This window comes from Oryctolagus cuniculus, chromosome 13 (genome assembly GCF_964237555.1).
Source record: "Oryctolagus cuniculus chromosome 13, mOryCun1.1, whole genome shotgun sequence".
Lineage (NCBI taxonomy): Eukaryota > Metazoa > Chordata > Mammalia > Lagomorpha > Leporidae > Oryctolagus > Oryctolagus cuniculus.
In genome coordinates, this window is record NC_091444.1 from 107,745,064 (window position 1) to 107,765,982 (window position 20,919).

A 20,919-nucleotide genomic window follows, 5' to 3' on the forward strand; every position below is an offset into this window, starting at 1 on the left:
ACTTGTTTGTCACCATCTGGTTGGCTTTTCAACGATTGCTGTTTTATTTGAAGTCCAGAGTTAACAGAGCTTCCATCTGCTGGGTCACTCCCCAGATGGCCCCAACAGCCAGGGCTGGGCCAGGTCTAAGCCAGGAGCCAGAAGGCTCTTCTAGATCCCCACGTGGGTGCAGGGGACCTTGGACTTGGGTCATCTGCTGCTGCTTTCTCAGGCGCCATCAGCAGGGAGCTGGATTGGAAGTGGAGCAGCTGGGAATTGAACCAGCGCCCATGTGGGATGCTGGCACTGCAGACTGTGGCTGAATTCACAGTGCTACAGCACTGGCCCCAGGAGATTTTTTTTAATACCAAGAGTTCATGACCAAGGCTAATTTTTCAGAAGTTCCTAGAATTGTTGGTGCAAGCTTGCTTTGGCTGTTTGGCGTGGTGGCTGTTGCTGGCTGCACCGGGTGTCTCTTCCACCATCAGGACCAGCAGTGTTTGGATCGGAGTGACCGCTGGGACCGCGGATGCCAGGCCATGCGTGTGAGGAGGAGGAGGCCTCCATCTTTAGGACATACCTCCACTAACCACGTGCTTTCCTCTCTCGGCCGAGTGTCTCCACGTGGCACATCTCTGCACGCGGTTTATGCGTGCCGTGGCCCGCTGCGGTCATAATTATTTAATACGTGCGGCTTAGATAACATTTATAATCCTCCCAGGGGTAAGACGGATGGGCCTCCTTCGGGCAGGTTATTGATGTGGTTTGTTTTAGATACAGTGGGGAAAAAAATGCTGCATGTCTCCCTGAATTTCCTGCTGTTCTGTTTTTAAGTGGTTGCGTGAACATAAACCAGGCAGAGTAGGTAATCCTGTCTTGGAACACTTCCTCTCGTAAATCGCTGTTAATCACTCTCATCCAGTGACTCGGCCTGCTGGTGGGGACGGGCGGGCAGTGGGAGTCTCCCCCAGGTGTTCGATGGAGCTGTCGGGCACCTCACCTGTTGCCTGTATCGTCATGGAGACTTGATTTAGCATCCCTGGCCGTTGTGCGCCAGGAAAGTGTCTGTGATCCCGTTACCAAGTACCGAGGAAGTGCGTGCGATAAAACCGGCTTGAAAGCCCGAGCGTGACGTGGAGAACGTGCTCCCGGTGCCGCTGATTCCTCGCCGTCTCAGGATTATTGCGTCTGTCTTCTGACAGCAGTAACTGCGTTTTTATCCGGCTAGCAGGGGTACTTCTGGAAGGGTCTTAAATTCTAATATGCTCGCTCATTGCGATAAGCCCGAGGAATACATGGAAAGTCTAAAACAATGTGAAAGGAGAAAGCCAGCCGGGAGAATTCCAATGACGATAAAAGCTATGTGTTCCTTCCCAGGGGAGCCCTGAGCCTCGCTTTATGGAGGTGGCTGTGGGTAATTGTAACGGTCGGCCAAGAGCTTATTTTCCTTGGAAGGAAAGTGCCTCCATCTCGCGTACGTTGAGTATTTTGCAATAGTTTCGTTGGAACGTGCTCTGTTTTAACTGTTGGTGCAAGTTGTTAACTTCAGCATTTCAAACAGTTTTTCATCATGCATTGAATAGTAACATTGTATGCAGACGCTGTGTTAGCTTTGAAGACTGTACGATATCCATTCTAGGTGTTTCTGATTTCCTGTCATTGTGAATATACCACTTAAAGCATGGTGACAGTGCAAGGCATTGAAAGATGAAGGTGCGCGCTGACGTGGTGGATGTCTGTCGTACAGCGTGGTCACGTGTTGGCATGTGTCTGTTGGTGGTCTTGCTGTGTCTGTGGGTATAAAATCTATTAACTGCAGAGAGAGATGTCAGATAACGTGGATGTCAGTGTTTACTCGAGCTCCTGTTGAGTCTCTTCGAGGGTGTCACGCAGAAATGTGGGAAGAACAGTTTTAAGTACTTTTCCTTTGCACATCTGTGTCGATGGGTTGTGTATCAGTTGGCAGGTGCGCCAGGCTGATGCTGGTGTGCTGCTAACATTTCTTGTTCCTGTGTGTCTGTGACGACACCACTTTGAAAACCACAGTCCACCTCCCCCTTGTCTCTGGGACCTTGGGCTTTTGGTTTGAGATGAACCAGTTCTGGAGGCGTTGCCTTGACTGTGGGAAAGTTGATGAAGCCGCAAAGACGGTGCAGTGGGTGACACCCAAGCTGTGTTCCCGACAGGGAGGTGAACGCAGACGGACGGCAGAGGAGCAAACGGTCATGGCATCGCTGTGCGTGGGTTCTGGAGTTGGTGTGGAGCTGAGATCTCGTCCCGGGGGTGTGCTCATTGGGGAGAGCTGGATCTGAAGTGGAGGAGCGGGGCTCAAACCCCCGGCACTCCCATTGTGGGTGCTGGTTCTCTAAGCAGGCTCTGCACCTCTGTGCCGAACGCCCAGCTCAGTCTGTGTTTGCTTGTTTGTGTTAAAGATTTCTTTCTTTCTTTATTAAGTCAGAGCTACATAGAGAGAGGGAGGGAAGGAGGGACAAAAGAGAGAGAGAGATCGATCTTCCGTCTACTGGTTCACTCCACGGATGGCTGCAGTGGCCAGCTCTGGGCCAGGCCAGAGCTTCTTCCTGGTCTCCCATGTGGGTGGCAGGAGCCCTAACACCAGGGCCATCTTCTGCTGCTTTCCCAGGCCATCAGTGGGGAACTGGATCAGAAGTGGGGCAGCCCAGACTTGAACCGGCGCCCATATGGGATGCCGGCATTGCAGGTGGCGTCTTTACCCACTATGCCACAACTCCAGCCCCTTGTGTTTAAAAGTGGAAGACACTGAATTTGAGCAAACTTGATAGCATGTAGCACTGTTTGCTACAGCTGTCAAATCTGATTTGTTGGGGGTTTTCACGAAATACAGACCTGGAGCTGCCTCATGGTTTCAGAGCCAGACTGCTGCAGGTTTTGACAGTTGTGATGTTGTATAAGTTTATATATATAATACTGATGGAAATTAACGAAGCTGGTGCCTCAGATGTAGACAATCTGTGTGTTTGCTCACACTTAGGATTTTTTTTTTTTAATCTGACAGAGTTATAGATAGAGAGAGAAAGGTCTTCCTTCCGTTGGTTCACTCCCCAAATGGCCGCCACGGCCGGCACTGTGCCGATCCGAAGCCAGGAGCCAGGTGCTTCCTCCTGGTCTCCCATGCGGGTGCAGGGGCCCAAACACTTGAGCCATCCTCCTCTGCCTTCCCAGGCCATAGCAGAGAGCTGGGTCAGAAGATGAGCAGCTGGGACTCAAACTGGCGCCCATATAGGATGCCAGTGCTGCAGGCTGGGGCCTTAACTCACTGTGCCACAGCGCCGACCCCGGCGGTTTTATTGTTGCCAGATGGTTAAGACCCCTGGCAGAGCCAGTGACCTGCCATCCCCTGTGGGAACTGGGCCTTTCTCCATGAGTCAAGGCCAGGGTGGGTACAGAATGAATGTTGGGGACACAGTTTAGCACTCTTCTGCAAAGCTGCTCCATCAGCCATTGATTGGTTTTCCTATGCAGCTAAGGAGGCGGAGCCTCTTGGATCCTGGCCGCCATGTCTGACAGTGGTCCCGCAGCCTGAGATCTCCTTAGCTACAGTTCCCAGAATTAGGGGACTTTTAGCATAGTTGACTGAAACAGATCCGACTTTTACAAAAAGAATCAGGATGGAATCCCTGACTTCAGACATCACAGCGTGTGCTTCTGTGGCTCAGTTTCTGCAATAGTTGAGAGAGCACTGGTGTCCAGTCCTCCAGCAGCTTGTGGTTTTGTGTCCTAGTGGCCCCTCCTGGAACCGGCTACACCCAGGGAGAACCACTCACCATGGCCCGGAATGGAATAGGCTGCACCAGGAGCAGCCAATCCCTGTGGCCTAGCGTGGAACAGGCCACGCCCAGGAAGTGTCATATCACAGTGGCCCAGCTGGAATAGACCACACTCTGTAAGAGCTAATCAGAGGCCGGCGCCCTGGCTCACTTGGCTAGTCCTCCGCCTGCAGTGCCGGCACCCCGGGTTCTAGTCCTGGTTGCTCCTCTTCCAGTCCAGCTCTCTGCTGTGGCCCGGGAGTGCAGTGGAGGATGGCCCAGGTGCTTGGGCCCTGCACCCGCATGGGAGACCAGGAGGAAGCACCTGGCTCCTGGCTTCGGATTGGCGCAGTGCACTGGCCATAGCGGCCATTGGAGGGTGAACCAACGGTAAAGGTAGACCTTTCTCTCTGTCTCTAACTCTGCCTGTCAAAAAATAAAATAAAATAAAATAAAATAAAATAAAATAAAATAAAATAAAATAAAATAAAATAAAATAAAATAAAATAAAAAGAGCTAATCAGAGTGGCCCTACCCAGAATAGGCCAGTACCCGGGAGCAGCCAGTCACCATGGCCTCGCATGGCACAGCCCATGCCCAGGAAGCACTGGGTCTCAGAGCAGCCTGTGAGAACCTGCGACTGTGCTGAGGTTAGAACGAGCCTGAGTGGTTGGTGCAGGGCAGGTCTCCGTTGTTGTTTCTTGGCTTGGTCTTTGTCCTGTCTGGTCTCTGTTCTCACATTTGATCCATTCTCCCGGACCCGTGCGTGTGGCACGTTTGGACAATGAGAGAGTTTCTTGTGTGGAAATAATGACAGTGAAACCGTTCTGACGCAGCGCATCCTCAAGGTGCGTGCCCACCGCCGGCAGAAGCTTCCCAAGTTTGGGGCTGTTCACGAAGGCTTCCTTCTTTATGTTGTCTGCGGTGAGCATCTGTGATTGTTGTTTCCCTAGGATCTCTTTTGTTTTTTAAGCTTGTATTCTCATTCATTTGTAAGGCAGTGTAGAGAGAGAGAGAGAGAGAGAGAGGATTTTCTACTCACCGTTTCACCCCTAAGTGGCTGCAATGCCAAGGCTGTGCCAGGCCAAAGCCAGGAGCCTGGAGCAGCAGCGGCCCAAGCACTTGAGCCATCACTTGGTTTCTGCTAGGGTCTCACCACTAGGAAGCTGGAATGGGGAGCAGAGGGGGACTGGAAGCCAGGCATTAGGATAGGATTTTTATGATCAGGAAGGGAGAGTTTGTAGCCCAATGGTAGCTGTGCCCCTGAGAAGCTATTGTTTCAGTATTAGCTGTCTCTACTCCAGGCAGTGCCTGCGTGTGTGAGTGTGAGTGTGTGTGTTCTGAGTGTTCTAGGGAGAGACCACCAGGCAGGGTGGAGGAGGGCTTTAGGTGCTGGCCTCCAAACTTGCCACTGACCCTGTGACAGTTACATACATCTCCAGACATCGGCCACCTGCCCTGGGCACAGTGGCCCTCACTGAGGACCGGGGTCCTAAAGTGTGAAATGTGTTTTGGGGCCAGTGCTTCTTTGGTTTTCCAAGAGGGTGCAGGGGCCCAAGCACTCAGGCCATCTTCCACTGCTTTCCCAGGCCATAGCAGAGAGCTGGATGGGAAGTGAAGCAGCTGGGGCTTGAACTGGAGCCCATGTGGGATGTTAGCACTGCAGGTGGCGGCCCTGTATTGTATCATGTTATTTAAAAATGTTGGAAGATTATTTTTGCCAGTGGTCCTTGTGGCATAAGGGTGTTCTGCTTGTAGTCCATGTGGGTTTTCTTAAAGAGTTAGAGAGATCTTCCATCTCTTGGCTCACTCCCTAAATGATCTCAACAGTCAGGGCTGGGCCAGGCTGAAGTCCGGAGCTTCTTCTGGGTCTCCCACGTGGGTGCAGGGGCCCAAGCACTTGGTCATCTTCTGCTGCCCTCCCAGGTGCGTTAGCAGGGAGCTGGGTGGGAAGTGGAGCAGCCAGAACTCGAACCAGCGCCCATATGGGATGCTGGTGTCTCAGGCGGTGGCTTCACCTGCTTCGGCACAGCGCCTGTCCAGTGAGAAAGGGCTCTGGTGACTGCTGGTGGGGTTGAGTGTGACTGCTGGGCTTCCCCAGGAGACCGTCCGCCTCCCAGTTTCTTAAAAACCCTGTGCCTTCTATGCTCTCCTCAGTTCTTCCCGGGTTCCCTTGAACGTGGGCTTGGAGGAGGGGGAGGGAAACTGAACTGCACCCAGCCGCCTCCAGGTTCTGGTCCTGGTTCCCACACCTGCCCCCCTCTCAGAGCCAGTCCTTGGTGAACCCCTAGCGGCAGCTGCCCCCGCCTGCCGATGTCACCCAGGTACCAGGTACACGGCCTGGGCCTGAGCTCGCCTCTGCTACAGATTCTGGGACAAGTGCACTGTCACTTGTCCCAGGGGTGTTGAGCTGCCCTCTGCCTGGCCGCCCTTGCCACCAGCCTGGGTGTCTGGGATCCACCCACTGCCACCTGCTGGGTCCCACTCTGTAGGTCTCAGTTCTGCGTTTTAATGATTTCTGGTGTAGTTGTCTTTCCTTGCACTGCCGATGACTTCTTCATTCCTGGGCTAGGGAGCTGCGCGTGTCCCCCCGCCTGTCCTCCTGTCTGCGCACCCCCATCATCTGTCGGGGTGCGTTTGAGGACAGCTCCCAGAGGTGGGCTCACCTCACAGCCAGCGCCTTTCGTCCTCCTCTCCCTCACCTCTGTCTCTTAAAGCTCCTCTCCAGTAACAGCCACAGCTGTTCACTGCGGACTTGTCGCTTGCAGGGCGATTCAGAGCGATTTGTCATGGTTAAATAAAACGGCACACGCAGCATCCCTACACAGTTCTGACCCAGGGTGTGAGGGAACTGCCTGGGGTCACACGGCATGGGCGGCTCCTCTGCCAGTTGCCGCTGTCTTGCCCAGGGCTGGCATTTGGCACAGCTGTGAAGTCGCCCCTTGGAACGCCCCTATTTGGTGAAATGCCTTGGATTTCACTTCCAGCTGTGTGTCCAGTGTGCACCTGGGAGCCAGCAGATGATGGCTGAGGTGCGTGGATCCCTGCCATCCATGTGGGAGACCTGGGCAGATGTCCTGGCTCCCCGCTTCAGCCTTGCCCAGCCTTGGCTGTTGTGGGCATTTGGGGAGAGAACCAGGGGCTGAAAGAGCTCTCTCTCTCTCTCCCCTCTTCTCTCTCTCTCTCTCTTTCATGAAAATACACAATTTGAAGCAGGGTGGGGTGGGGGGAGCTTTGCAGGCTCGGGGACCTGAGAAGCTCGGGTGCTCACCCAGGTCAGGCGCTCTCCTGACCCCCGTCGGCCCTGAGCTCACTGTGCCGGCTTTGGGCGTCCTCAGGATGCCTTCTCCCTGTAGCGCGGACGTTTCCACAGGAAGTCCATTAGATGGCTCTGGTCTTTACCTTCGGAAAGGTTTGCATTAGGTCTCAGGACTGAAGTGCTTTGTGGGTTGGGAGAAATAGTTAACTGGTAAGTAATTCACTTACCTGCCGAACACGGCGAAGAAAGGATTGGCACGCAGTTGGTATTTATTCTGCGTTCACGTCTTAAAAAACATGGCTAAACAGGTTATCCTAATGAAGAGTTGATAAAAGATTTTATTATGGAGTTACTTTTTGAATAAACCTGCCAGATGATGAAAACGAGCCTAATTCTATCAGCATTGTATTTCTTGCTGAAGATAATTTAGGCTAATGTCAAGGACACCCTGTTATCTCTCCTTTGTAGAAGGTATTGAAAGAATGAATACACACACACACACACACAAGTCAGAAATGTTTGAAGTTTTTCATCTTTGCCCCTGGGTGCATATTTAAAAATCCCACTCTTCCTTTTTGCATGCAAATGAAACCGAAAGTCATTTTGTAATGTAACATGAGGCTTCTGTTTTACAAAACAGATTCATTGAACTTTGATCTTTTGCTAATATTGGCTTGTGGCTGTCAGAATGCATGCTGACTCTTTCATTAAGCATCATTGTACCCGGGACTTCCATTCAGAACTTGGAAGGAACAGAGCTGCATTAATCGCAAACAAATCGGGGCTGAGCCCAAGTCCCACTTCTGCGTTGTCGTCTTCAGGGGCTGGGAGAGGAGCTTCCTTAACACAGGTGAACATCTCATGATCTGATGGTGCCTCCAGGGGCGCTGCCCGGGTCAGGCTGTGAGGTGCTGTGGCCAGCGACCCCTGAATGAGCCCCCTGTGGACACGGCAGGTTCTCCTGCGGTCACTTTAACCCGAGCCCTTGGGCGGAAGGAAGAGGCTGGTTTGGGCTCACAGTCCCACTGCTTCAGACACCAGGCATGTAGGAAGCCTCGCGCCTGCTCTGTCTGTAAGAGTGGGAAGCTGGGCTTGCTCTTTGAGCTGGACACCTGCGCCTTGTTCTGTCTGTGAGTGCCAGAGCTGAGGGCAGGGCTTGCTAACCTGACCCTGCCTTTGGGTGCTGTCTAGAGATTCTGTGACTGCTGCCTGCTTCTAGTGGCTTGACTGGCGCCCTAGCCAAGTGCTCTGTTGAAAGCCCTTGGCGTTTTTGGTGCTTTTAATTTTAAATACAATTTGAAAAATTCGGAAGTGAGGAAGGTTCTATTTTAGGATGGAATATTTCCCACTCCTGATTGCCAAAAATAATTTAATTCACCAGCCTTGATGGGCAGGAGATTCTAGTGAGGAATCATTTTTTTTCCAACCATGTTGAACAGTGGAACTGGGGAAAGGTTCTAGGATAGTGTGTGAATTTCTCTTTTTAAAGATTTATTTAAACAGAGAGATAGAGAGAGATCCTTCATCCACTGGTTCATTCCCCAACAGCCAGGGCTGGGCCAGGCCGAAGCCAGGAGCTTCTTCTGGGTCTTCAGGGACTTGGACCATCTTCCACTGCTTTCCCAGGCCATTAGCAGGGCACTGGATTGGAAGTGGAGTAGCTGGGACTCGAACCTGTGCCCATATGGGCTGGTGGCCTTACAGGCAGGGTCTTTACCATCATCCCCCAGCGCTGGCCTGGCATGGTGTGTGAATCCTGTGAGAGGTGTGGCTTGATGAGGACAGACTGATGCCTGCACTGTTCCCGGGACCCTGGTTCAGACTCCAGCCCAGGGCTTGCAGGGGGCACCTGTGGCTTCGGGCAGGCTCCATCGTCCTTGCATCCAGACATTTGTGTCTCGCTGGCTGCATGGAGCGGGCAGGATTTGTTGAGTGTGTGAAGCCGTGCTTTCTACACGATAGTTGATTTACGCAACTTTTTTCTCCCTAACTTAGATCCCAGGTGCACGGACTATGGCGTTTATTGGAGGAGTTACTTTTTTTTTTTTTTTAATGCTTTATTAATTTGAATGTCAGAGTGACAGATTTTTTTCTACTCATTCTCTCTCAATTTGGCTACAAAATCTGGGGCTGGGCCAGGCTGGAGCCAGCAGTCAGGACTCCACCCAGGTCTCCCTGTGGGTGGTAGGGACCCACATGCCTGAGCAGTCACTGCTGCCTCCCAGGCCTGTTAGTGGGAAGCTGGATCGAGAGTGGAGGTGGGACTTAGAGCAAACACTGATACGGGATGCCCATGTCCCCAGGGGCGGCCTAAATGGTCTGTTCTGGAAGGGTTTCACTCTTGCTGGGTTGATTTTCAGTGTCAGAGCCTTTCCTGAGTTTGTGTATGTGTAACGTGCATTGTTTGTGAAGCCAATTGGCCCCAGATTTAGACGCCGTGATGTTGAGGTGGCTGTGGGTTACGCCTGCGTCTGCAGTGCCAGCATCCCATATGGGTGTTGCCTTGAGTCCCAGCTGCTCCACCTCCAACAGAGCTCCCTGCTAATGCGCCTGGGAAAGCAGTGGAAGATGCCCCAAGCGCTTGGGCCCCTGCACCTGTGTGGGAGACCTGGGGGGAACTCTTGGCTCCTGGCTTCTGCCTGGCTCAAGCAAGTCTGGTCATTGCGGCCATTTGGAAAGTGGACCAGCGGTTGGAAGATCTCTGTCTCTCTCTCTCTAACTCTGACTTTCAAATTAATAACTGAAATTTTAAATGCCATGATGCTGGACTCTGTCCCCCACACTCCTTACCTAGTGTTGCATGCACACTGGTGCCGGACGGTCAGCACAGGGCTGGGGGGGGGGCACCTGTTCACAGGTAAACAGCACCTCTTGACTCTCTGGCTGGGAGCTGGAGTTGGAGGTCAAGTTCCCCGGCGCAGCTGAGGGCAGGGACTCCCTACATCTTTGCACCCTGAGCCTTGTGGGTAAGGAGCAGCCTCGGGTCCTTTCTAAGCTCTGGGTCTTCTCCTGTTCTCGTCAGACGGGATCTACTCAAGACCTCACTGCCTGCGTTTCAGTGCCGAGCTGAGCTGCAGCTGCAGTGGGTTGGTTTGTATCGGCGAAGCTCGTGGGGAGGAAGTGTCATCAGTCCACCCACGCTGTGCTAGGAATGTTTTGCACACTCGTGCCGTGAACCACACCTCTGTTTACGTGAGATATAAGGATCCGTCCGGGCAAGTGAGGCTCAGAGCACGGGGAAGGCTTTAGCGTTGTCTCCCTGTTCCTGCGGTGAGGTCAGTCTTGTGATTGCCGTTGGTTGTGTGGGTCCTTGTTCCTGTGCGTCCAGCTGGTTCTGGCCTCCTGACGTCTGCTTGTTGCGATTGACCTCTGAGGGCATGATGGGTGTGTTCGTGCACAGCCGCCGTGAGCGCCCCCTCCTCAGTTGGGGCCCTCTCTCTCCGATTGGCTGATTTCTGAGTTATGTGGCTCTCGTGGCTGTGCTACCCTGGTTTTCGTGGCCTCTGAAGTGGTTGTGTCCTGGCGGGCAGCGTCAGTGCAGCAGAGGGCCCATGTCACACCTGCCACGGGACCGGCCACCTGCCGTAGCCTTCACGTGTGTTCGTGTGGTTTGTGGCTGTCCATTGAACATGTCCCTTGAATGGAGGGTGTGATGAGTCTGGTGGGGGTGGCCCGCCCACCCCTGAAACGTAAGTGTTGTGGGCGGGAGCCGGGCGTCTCCATCAGAGTAACATTCTCCTCTGTAGGGCTGCTGCCGGCTCCTTTTATGTAAACAGCCTCGGGCGAGCCTTGTAGGAGGCACCAGTGAAGGACAGAGAGGAAAAGAGGGGGCCGGCGATGTGGTGCGGCAGTGAGGCCGCGCCTGTGCAGGTCCCAGCTGCCCCGTTTCCCATCCAGCTCCCTGCTGATGGGCCTTGGAAAGCCGCAGCGCGGAAGACGGCCCACATATCTGGACTCCTGCCGCTCACGTGGAAGACCCGGGGGGCGCTTCTGGCTTCTGGCCCTGACCTGGCTTTTGCAGTCGTATGGGGAGAGAGCCAGTAGATGGGAGATAGCACGCGTGCTCGCTCGCTCGCTCGCTCTCTCTCTGCCTCGGCTTTGCCTCCACTGTTGCTCCACAGTTCAAATGAATAAATGCATCTTTAAAAGAAATGAAGCGATGGGTAATGCAGAAATCTGGAGCCCAAATACTCACTTTACCTTTAAAAAAACAGAGTCCCAGACTGAAAATGTAAAGCTGGTTATAGAGTTCCATCGATGACTCCTTGGAGCAGTGATCGCTCGGACCTGGGTCTCCCACCACCCCGTCTTTCTTGTTAGTTCTTACGCAGACTGAAGTCTGCTGTTTTTTTGTTGCGTTTCTCCTCTGAAAGCCAGATCTGCCCCAGGAAGCTCCGTGCCACTGCTCCGACGCTCTTTGTGCCTACCGGTGCTCCTGCTGGCTAGCTTGGTGCTGGAGGCCCCGTCAGGGCCCGGCCCCGGTGAAGTCCCCCGAGCCACAGTGGCCTCGCTCGCTGCCTGGCTGGGGAGAGTGTCGCAGACACGGCCTCTATTCGTTTACTCTGGGTTTCTGTGTTTCGCCACTCGCCTTGGCCCGTGTCTGGGGCCGACAGTAGACTTGGTAGTCGGGCAGTTTTCCGTGTATTAGTACTGAGTACCCAGGGGCCAGTGTTGAGTCTCACAGTGGCTGTCTTCTCTGCCTGTGTTCAGCCTGTACATGAGGGAAGCAAGAGAGACAGACGTATAGGGTGCGCTCCAGCGAGGTGGCAGGTGCTACTTAACCTCAGTTGCCTGCTGTTGCCCTGGGTGAAGCCAGAATCTGCCTGATCTTTAAGCTCTCTGATCAAGACTCAGTGAAATTGTTTGCCATCATCTTGCTCTCGGACACATTCAGGAGGGTGGACGTGGTGCTGTAAGAAACTGTTGGAAGCTGGCGCCGCGACTCACTAGGCTAATCCTCCGCCTGCGGCGCCGGCACACCGGGTTCTAGTCCCTGTCGGGGCGCCGGATTCTGTCCCGGTTGCCCCTCTTCCAGGCCAGCTCTCTGCTGTGGCCAGGGAGTGCAGTGGAGGATGGCCCAAGTGCTTGGGCCCTGCACCCCATGGGAGACCAGGATAAGTACCTGGCTCCTGCGATTGGATCAGCGCGGTGCGCTGGCCGCAGCACACTGGCCGCGGCGGCCATTGGAGGGTGAACCAACGGCAAAGGAAGACCTTTCTCTCTGTCTCTCTCTCTCACTGTCCACTCTGCCTGTCAAAAAAAAAAAAAAAAAAAAAACTGTTGGTTTGGGGAGGTGGGTGGAGCTTCCTGCAGGTGCCTGTGTGTTGTGTGTGGCCCCCTCCGGGGCAGTGCACCTGACTGGGGGGCATCCAGGAGGCTCTGAGGAGGTAGGGTCCGTGCCGTCGCCTGCAGCTGATGGCACCTTCAGATGCTTTACTCACCTGGGTTTTCTCCTCCGTAACTGAAAATGATTGTGGGGGGGCGGGGAGCGACCTTGAGGGGCAGGTGTGGTTCAGACAGAAGCTTCTCCAGCAAGGTGCCTGTCCTTGTCCTGCTGTGTGGAGCCAGAGCTCACCACTTGTGCTGCGCAGCTTCCCCGGCCGTGCCTGTGTGCCCAGTGGTGGCAGCCGTGAGCGGGCACCTCGGTTGTCACACAAGGCCACCAGCGTTGCACTCGCCCCGCCTTGTCTTCCTGTTGCTGTTGTCACGGATCAGTACTGACGGGTGCCTTGAAGCACCACGCCTCGGGGTTCACATCGTGGTGCAGTGGATCAAGTCACCCCCGGGAAGCCCACACCACATATGGGCGCCGGTTTGAGTCCCGGCTGCTCCACATCTGGTCCAGCTCCCTGCTGATGCACCTGGGGAAGCAAGAGAGGATGGCCCAAGTGCTCCGGTCCCTGCACCCACATGGGAGACCTGGATGGAGCTCCTGACTCCTGACTTCAGCCTGGCCCAGCTTCGGCAGCTGTGTGCATTTGGGGAGTGAACCAGCAGATGGAAGATCTCTCTCCCTCTCTAATTCTGCCTTTAAATACATAAATAAGCCTTTAAGATAAACCACGCCTTCATGGTCCTGCTCTGAGGCCCTCGTCTGGTGCAGGTCCCACCAGGGTGAGACCCACGTGTATGCCGAGCCCTGACATCCTGGGTTGGTGCCAGTCTATGCAGGTCACACTGCTTGGTTCCTGCTTCCTTTTTGCATCTTTTTTTCCCCTAAAGATTCCCTTATTTGAAAGAATTGGAGAGGGAGAGAGCACATGTGATCAATCTTCCATCCCCTGGTTCAGGCCCCCAGATGTCTGCAATGGCCAGGGCTGGTCAGGCCGAAGCCGGGAGCCAGGGGTTTAATCCAGGTCTCCCCGTGGGTGGCGGAGGTCCAGGCACCGGGGCCACCCTCTGTGCCTCCTAGGCATATTAGTGGGAGGTGGGATGGGAAGGGAGCCGACAGCATCCAAGCAGCACCCTATGAGATGTTGGTGCTGCAGGGGGTGGCTTAACCGCTCCATCACAATGCCACTCCCGCGTTGTGCAGGGTCACAGCCTCCAGCGTCTTCCTGCCTCTCTCTCTGGCCCCAGCCTGCCGGCGAGGGTTCTCCCACTGGAGGATTAGGTGCTGCATCATCAGGGGCTCACGCAGAGTCCCTTTAGTCATCGCAGTGAATATCCCCCAGTTCTGGGGACGTGGGCACCGACAACTGTGGGGTGTGTGTGTGTGTGTGCGCGTGCACATGTGTGTAATATGTGCAAAAGTGTGCATGCCTGGGTATGTGCACTCACACACGTGCATGTGTGTGCATGCGTGTGGGGCACATGCATGCGCGTGTGCGACTCTGCCACTGCTGTCAGCATCCTCTTTCTCTGGTCCAGGAAAATGAGGCTTAGCTGTGTTTGCCAGGAGCTACCCAGGGGGTGTGGTCAGAGCTGGACTTGAACGCAGCTCCCTGCACGCCCACCCTTCCCTGCCACCGAAGGAGCCGCCGTACCGTGGTGTGCAAACATTTCCGTGTGACGTTTGCACAGCTGCTTCCCCGTGGGAGCGGAGGCTTGGGGCGTCTGCGTGACTTGTCCTGCGGGGCTCAGAGCCCATTTTCATGGACGCCGTCCACGTCGGGCAGCCTGTTCCCACAGAGACTTGGATGAATGGAGGAGGAGGGCGTGAGCCACCGCCGAAGTAAAAAAAGTGAACTTTCAGTTCCGATCCGCTTCACGGGCCGCGCGGGGATTCCATCTGTTGGAATTCGGATTTGAGTCACGTTTCCTGATTTTTTTTCTTGCGCGCTTTCAGGAGATATTTTCTGTGCTTTGAAGGGCAGGAGAGATTTTTATCCTGTGATGTTTCTGTGAAGGCCCGTGTTACTGTGTGTGTCCTTGTAGAGTGGATTTTCTAAAATTACACATCCTTCCCAATTTAACACGGGATTACTTGGCGCTGCACCTGGCGCTTCAGCTTTGGTCCAACAGGAAGTGGCAGCATTGTGTGTTGCTGGCATATTGCAAGTCCCCAGCCGTGCTTCTGCGCGGCGATTCAGACACACTTGTTCCTCGCGCCGTCCGGATTTCAGAATACGCGTAATCGTGTGGGTGGGGGTGAAAGGTGCATTCTGGGTGGCTTTCAAATTGTTTCCGGCGTGTGGAGGGGGCTTGAGAGAAGGCTGCTCCCCAGAGGCGCTTCAGGTCAGCACTCGGCCTCTTCTGCCCACCTGGTGGGTGAGAGGCGTGAGACGTGTGAGCAGAGCTGGGAGCCGCTGTTCTCACCGCACAGGGCTCCACAGGCCCCTCGACGTGGCTTCTGATACAGTGGCTGGTGAGCTGCCCAGCAGCCCGGCCGTCTGGGGCGTGGCTGTCCAAGTACGCCCGGGGCGGAGGCTCCCTCACCGCCTGCCTTTGTTGTTTGGTTGTTCTGTCCTAGTTGTCAGGTTTTTAACTGGCACATTGCCAGTTGTGCATTGCTGCGGTACCCCGGGATGCTTCAGCGCCTGTATACAGCGTGTGACGACCCCGTCAGGGCCACGGGCGTTCCTGCCGCCACGTTTCTCCATACTGGAGCCTTGGCTCGCCTCCCTCCCAGTGGGTCAGACAGGCTGACCGTCCCCGTAGACCCCAGCCGCCTCCTGTGCTGCCCTTCAGCAGTGGGGCGGGGAGGTGGCCACAGAGACCTTGGGGCTCACAGCTCCCTCTGCCCTCACGCTACGGCCCCTCTCAGGACAGTTTGCTGGTCCCTGGTCTTGAGGCTTGGCGCTGTGCTGTGGGAGAACCAAGGCCGGTTTTCCTGTGTGTGGAAAGGGCTGTGTCCCTGTAAATCCTGCCCGTTACTGAATGAGCTCATTGTCAGACGCCAGCAGCGTTCCCCGGCCTGTTCATCAGCACGTCTGCTCGACCTGGTGTTGGTTTGCACTGCTGTTTCACAAGTGATGGCCGGTGTCTCGGAAGCAGGCTTTGTTCACAGTGACAAAAGTGTCTCTGAAATGAGTGTTGTCGCCATCAACACTGCCCGCGCTCTGTGTGTCCGTCTTGGTGCCATTTGACTGACAGCGTTGTCGGCTACTCAGAAGGCTTGGGTTCCGGGCACAAGCTGGGGTTGTCTTTGCACTGTAACGCTGAGGTTGGTTGATGGCTTGCTTAGTTTTGGGGACTTTCAGATGTATTGGCACTAATGTTTTGGGAACATGTATTGATTGTAAGAAGAAACAGGGTGGGTTTTTATTTCTACAGTATTTTTTAATGCATTATAACATGAAAGAATTTTTTAACAGGAAATAGTTGTATACTAAAGAAGAGTTGGGATATAGAGTGTTTGCGTGTGCCCCGTGTTAACCCCTGGTGTTGTCACGGTCAGCGGGGACTCCTGGTCAGGGCCATGAACAGCCTTCAGCGCTGCCACCTTTGGTCCCCGCCTCCCTCCCTGTGTCGTGTGATCGACATTGCCGCATCACGAGGTTCACCTGGGTGCCGTCTGGGTCCCTCGGGTGGCCCCACATGGCCGGCTGTCCTGGTTGATTGCTGTAGCCCAGTGTCCCGTCACAGGTGACCGTGCCACCCTGGGTGACTTCTGGAGTTCAGTGGCCCACCCCTTTGGGAAGCCCGTGCCTTGTGTGCAGGTGAGCAGAGGCACGGACAGACTTCACGTCCCCGCTTTCCTGAGTGTGCGTCTCCCAGTGCACACACGTGTCAGGAGCGTGTTGGCGTCCTGCGAGATCGAACGCCATTTTGGTTCTGAGACCGGTGAAAGTGAGGCTGCGAAATCCAGGGGATTGCGCGGCATGGGGTTTGCTTCCCGAAACGTCCCATTCCTGCTTCCTAGTGACCCGACGCCTTCTCTGCCTTCCTTTCTAGCTGGTGGCGGTGTTTGACGAGCAGGATCCCCACCACGGAGGCGATGGCACCAGCGCCAGCTCCACGGGTACCCAGAGCCCGGAGCTGTTTGGGGGCGAGCTGGGCCCCAGCGGCGCGTCGGCCTTCCAGCCCTACCAGGCCCCGAGCGAGATTGAGGTCACGCCCTCCGTCCTGCGCACAAGTAAGTGGAAGCGGTTTCTCCTCTGCACATTCCATCTTCATTTCCGGGGCGCCAGGCTGCGCCGCCCCTCCCTGGCCCTGTGAGTGGAATTCATTACCGTCGTGATCAGAAGGGATGGAGTTCGGAACCCCGGGCACGTGTCTCCTGCAAGAGAGGGAGGCCGTTCTCGAGATTGTGATAGATGGGGCTTGCTTCAAGTCCGTAAGCTCGCCATGGCCTCGCGACCCGTAAGCAAGTGCAGTGGTTCGAGCTAAGAGACCTGGTTTCCCCATTCCACGAGTTCCGTCTGCGTGCCACGGCCGACGGCTCGGCACCCCTTCCAGTCTGACGGGGTTGCAGTCTTTGTATTGTGTGGACGCTGAGGAGCCAGGGAGGAGGAGTTCAGGGATGGGACGAGCCACTCGGAGAAAACCCCCTTGGTGAAGCGGTGGTGAAGCCGGGGAGCGTGAGGCAGCCGGCACCCAGGCTTCCTTCCCACGTGCACGGCGCCTCGTGCAGGTTTCTGTCAGCGTCCTTGGAGGATCGCTCAGAGGAGCCGGAGTGATGAGCGTTGGTGCTGTGGGAGCGTTCAGAACAAGGCCCACCTCGAGGCACTGGGCGGATTCAAAGATGGCTTACCTTTCAGGTTTAACTGTTGGAAAAGCCCGCCGTCTTTCAAGTGAGAAATTTGTCGCTCCTCTTGGGTGGATCGTCAGGCTCAGGTGGATGGTGACGTCGTTTGTAGAACATGGTAGACGAGGGTTTGAATGCCCGATTTGCTCTTCCGGCATACGTCTGGGTTGCCGCGTCTGGGGCCGGTGGTTGGCAGTCTGTAGCGTTTGGGCGAGTTGCTTCTAGATGTTGACAACCGTCTGCTCCCACTGCCCCTTGAAGGTGCACACGAGGCCGGGAGGGAAGCAACGTGGATTTCGCAAAATCACAGGAGGCACCCACGTTGCGTGTGGGAGATGTGGAAGGGACGCTGGGGACGGGGTGTGTGAGCGGCGGATGGATGCCTCGGGGGGTCCTGTCGGCAGGAGGCGTGCACCGGAAGAGCTGCTGTCCAGCGGTTTCTGGGGAGCAGCTCGGTGTTTGCCGGCAGCTTCGGGGTATTTGAGCACGCACACCCCTTGGTTATTGCCGGGATATGCGACCTTGAAAATCCTCCTTGGTGGTCCATTCAGGCTTGTTTTCTCAAGGTACAGGGGTGACCCTGGGGTCGCTCCTTGAGTGAGGGATTTGGTGGCTGCGTGCTCGGGGTGAGCCTGTGTGTGAGGTCGGTCATCTGAATCTCAGAGCATTTTCATTGAAGGTACATCGCTTTGGGTTATGCTGCGGTTGTAGCTTTGTGAGTGTTCTGTGGCCTGTGTTTGTGTTAAGAGGAATCTATTCCCTGTTTTAAAATAAAGATTGATTTATTTAAGGGAACTGCAGAGTGAGAGAGAGACAGGGAGACACGGAGTGGGGTTTTCCATGTGCCGGTCACTACCCCAGATGGCCACAGCAGCCGGAGCGGGGAGCTCCATCCGTGTCTCCCACATGGGTGGCCAGGAGTCAGGGTCTCAGCCGTCACCCATTGCGTCCAGGTGCACCAGCAGGGCGCCGGATCAGAATTGGAGGAGCAGCGACTTCAGTGTGGGTGGGACATGGGCGTCCTGAGCAGTGGCCACCCCACCCCCAACCCCAGTGTTGTTGGGGAGGGGGAGGGGGAGGGGGAGGGAGAGGAGGAGGAGGGGTGCCTGCTGCCCACCACGGTGCCGCTGGCGTTGTTCGAGTTGGCCAGGGGTGAAGGTATCGCAGGTTGCGGGTCTCCCACCCACCTGCATGGAGCATACCTGTTCCTGCTTTGCTGCCCCATGTGGACACAGCGTCCGTGCTGTCCTCCTCCACGGCCTCCACCCGTAAGAACGCAGTACTAAGTGAGGCCCCACTCACTGCCGGTGTCCCGGCCCAGGACCTTGTCCCTCCAGAACCATGAGAGCATCGGTGCCCACTCTTTCTGAGCCGTCCTGAGTCTCTGGGCCTCTGTGAGAGCCGTGCAGAGTGGACTGAGACGGTCCAGCCACTGGAAGGATAAAGACGGAAGCAGCACCGCGTGACAGCGCAGCGTGCGTGCTCCCTCACCTCCCGTGCTGGGGTCTGGACAGAGAAGCAGACGTGTGGGTGCAGCCGCCAGCCGGTGGGAGCTGTGAGCGTGGCGTGGAGAAGCGTGTTCACACCACGGCGATGCACTCAGCAAGCCACAGTGTGGCGAGCTGGCACACAGATGACCCAGCACCTCCCGGGAACCAACACAAGGGGAGACACAGGTTAATGAGACTGTTAGGAGACCTAACACCCCAGCAAAGGTGTGACTGTGTTGACGTCCTCGTAATAATGAAGCTTAAAAATCACACCTGTGGGATGTCACTGTGGTGCAGTGGGTTAAAGCCCTGGCCTGTGGCATCGGCATCCCATGTGGTTGCTGGTTCTAGTCCTGGCTGCTCCTCTTCCAATCCAACTCCCTGCTATGTGCCTGGGAAAGCGGAGGAAGATGGCCCCAGTGCTTGGGGCCCAGCAGCTGCGTGGGAGACCAGGAAGAAGCTCCTGGCTCTTGGCTTCGGATCGGCCCAGCTCTGGCTGTTAAGGCCATTTGGGGAGTGAACCAGTGGATGGAAGACCTCTCTGTCTCTCCTTGTTTCTGTATCTCTGTCTTTCAAATAAGTAAAATATTTTTTAGAAAGACACTTATGTGTTCATTGGTGAGGTGCACACTAATGAGGTGTTTATTATAAGGAATTATTATAAGGAATTCCTACTTCTTTAGGTGTGATAAATGCGTTTGAAAAAGAAATTGTCATTAGTACATACTGAACCTCGCATGCTTGACTTAATGTATCTGGAATTTGCTTCAAAGGGATCCAAACTCGCGTCTTCAGAAGTCTCTTACCTATGGATTTCACAGTGTTCTGTGTTGCCATGGCTTTAAAATGGTCCTTCCTAAAGATAGTTTTTAAGAAAGGGAACACACACACACACACACACACACACTGCTCTTTAATGCTTTAAAAGTTCAAATTTCATCCATTCTACGCAGCCCAGGATTTTAACCCAATGCTTACATAATTTTAGCCTTGAATATTTTCTCACGGCCGTCAATTCTTACCCCTCTACAACAGCAAAATATTTATGAGAGTTTAAACTTTTTAAAAAGTTTTCTGTGGATACTATATGGTTGTTGTGTCTGTCAGCATGCGGTTGCTCCAAATGCCACAGCCGTAGCCCGTGCTCTGTGTGTAAGCCGTGGAAATGCCTGGAGACCACCGTGGTGGTTCACTCCGTCCTTGCCACTGGAGGGCGCCAGCGGCCTCCCTCGGGAAGGGGAGGCAGTGCTCTGATTGGAAGCCCCGGAGAGTGCGGCGAGAAGGGTGCCTGCACGATGTGGCTGCCTCTGGTTCTCCCAAAGTGAGAAGAAGCTTTAAAAATTGCAGAAGAGGCGGGCACCGTGGTGTAGCCTGTTACAGCACCGCCTGCGGTGCCGGCATCCCCTATGGGCGCTAGTTCTAGTCCTGTGTGCTCCACTTCCCATCCAGCTCCCTGCCAATGGCCCAGGAAAGTAGTAGAAGATGGCCCAAGTGACGCACCTATCCTTGTGATAGAGGTGAGGTGAGGGGAGCTGGGTCACTCCTGTCCCTGTGAAAGAGTTGAGGTGAGGGGGCTGGGTCACTCCTGTCCCTGTGATAGAGGTGAGGTGAGGGGGCTGGGTCACTCCTGTCCCCGTGGTAGAGGAGAGGTGAGGGGGCTGGGTCACTCCTGTCCCCCTGGTAGAGGAGAGGTGAGGGGGCTGGGTCACTCCTGTCCCTGTGGTAGAGGAGAGGTGAGGGGGGCTGGGTCACTCCTGTCCCTGTGGTAGAGGAGAGGTGAGGGGGGCTGGGTCACTCCTGTCCCTGTGGTAGAGGAGAGGTGAGGGGGGCTGGGTCACTCCTGTCCCTGTGGTAGAGGAGAGGTGAGGGGGGCTGGGTCACTCCTGTCCTTGTGGTAGAGGAGAGGTGGGTGGGGGCGGGGCTGCATCACACCTGCCCCCTCTGGTAGAGGAAAGGTGGGTGGGGGCAGGGCACATCACAGCTGCTCCCTCTGGTAGAGGAGAGGTGGGTGGGGCTGGGTCCCACCTGTCCCTGTGATAGAGAAGAGGTGGATGGTTTGGGTCTCAGCTGCCCCCTCTGGCAGAGGGGAGCTGGGTGGGGCTGGGTCACACCTGCTCCCTCTGGTAGAGGGGAGCTGGGTGGGGCTGGGTCACACCTGCTCCCTCTGGTAGAGGGGAGCTGGGTGGGGCTGGGTCACACCTGCTCCCTCTGGTAGAGGGGAGCTGGGTGGGGCTGGGTCACACCTGCTCCCTCTGGCAGAGGGGAGGTGGGTGGTGT

The 20,919-nt window shown here is 55.3% G+C and overlaps 1 protein-coding gene across 24 annotated transcripts in view; it reads left to right on the forward strand.

Annotated features, from left to right (window-relative positions):
* Positions 1-20,919, forward strand: part of PARD3 (par-3 family cell polarity regulator) — a 507,188-nt gene that overhangs the window by 152,607 nt on the left and 333,662 nt on the right. For all 24 annotated transcript variants that reach the window (XM_070056191.1, XM_070056180.1, XM_070056187.1 and 21 more), the window contains exon 3: positions 16,360-16,540. In XM_070056191.1, the coding sequence (XP_069912292.1) occupies positions 16,360-16,540 (181 nt within the window). The remainder of the gene's footprint in view (positions 1-16,359; positions 16,541-20,919) is intronic.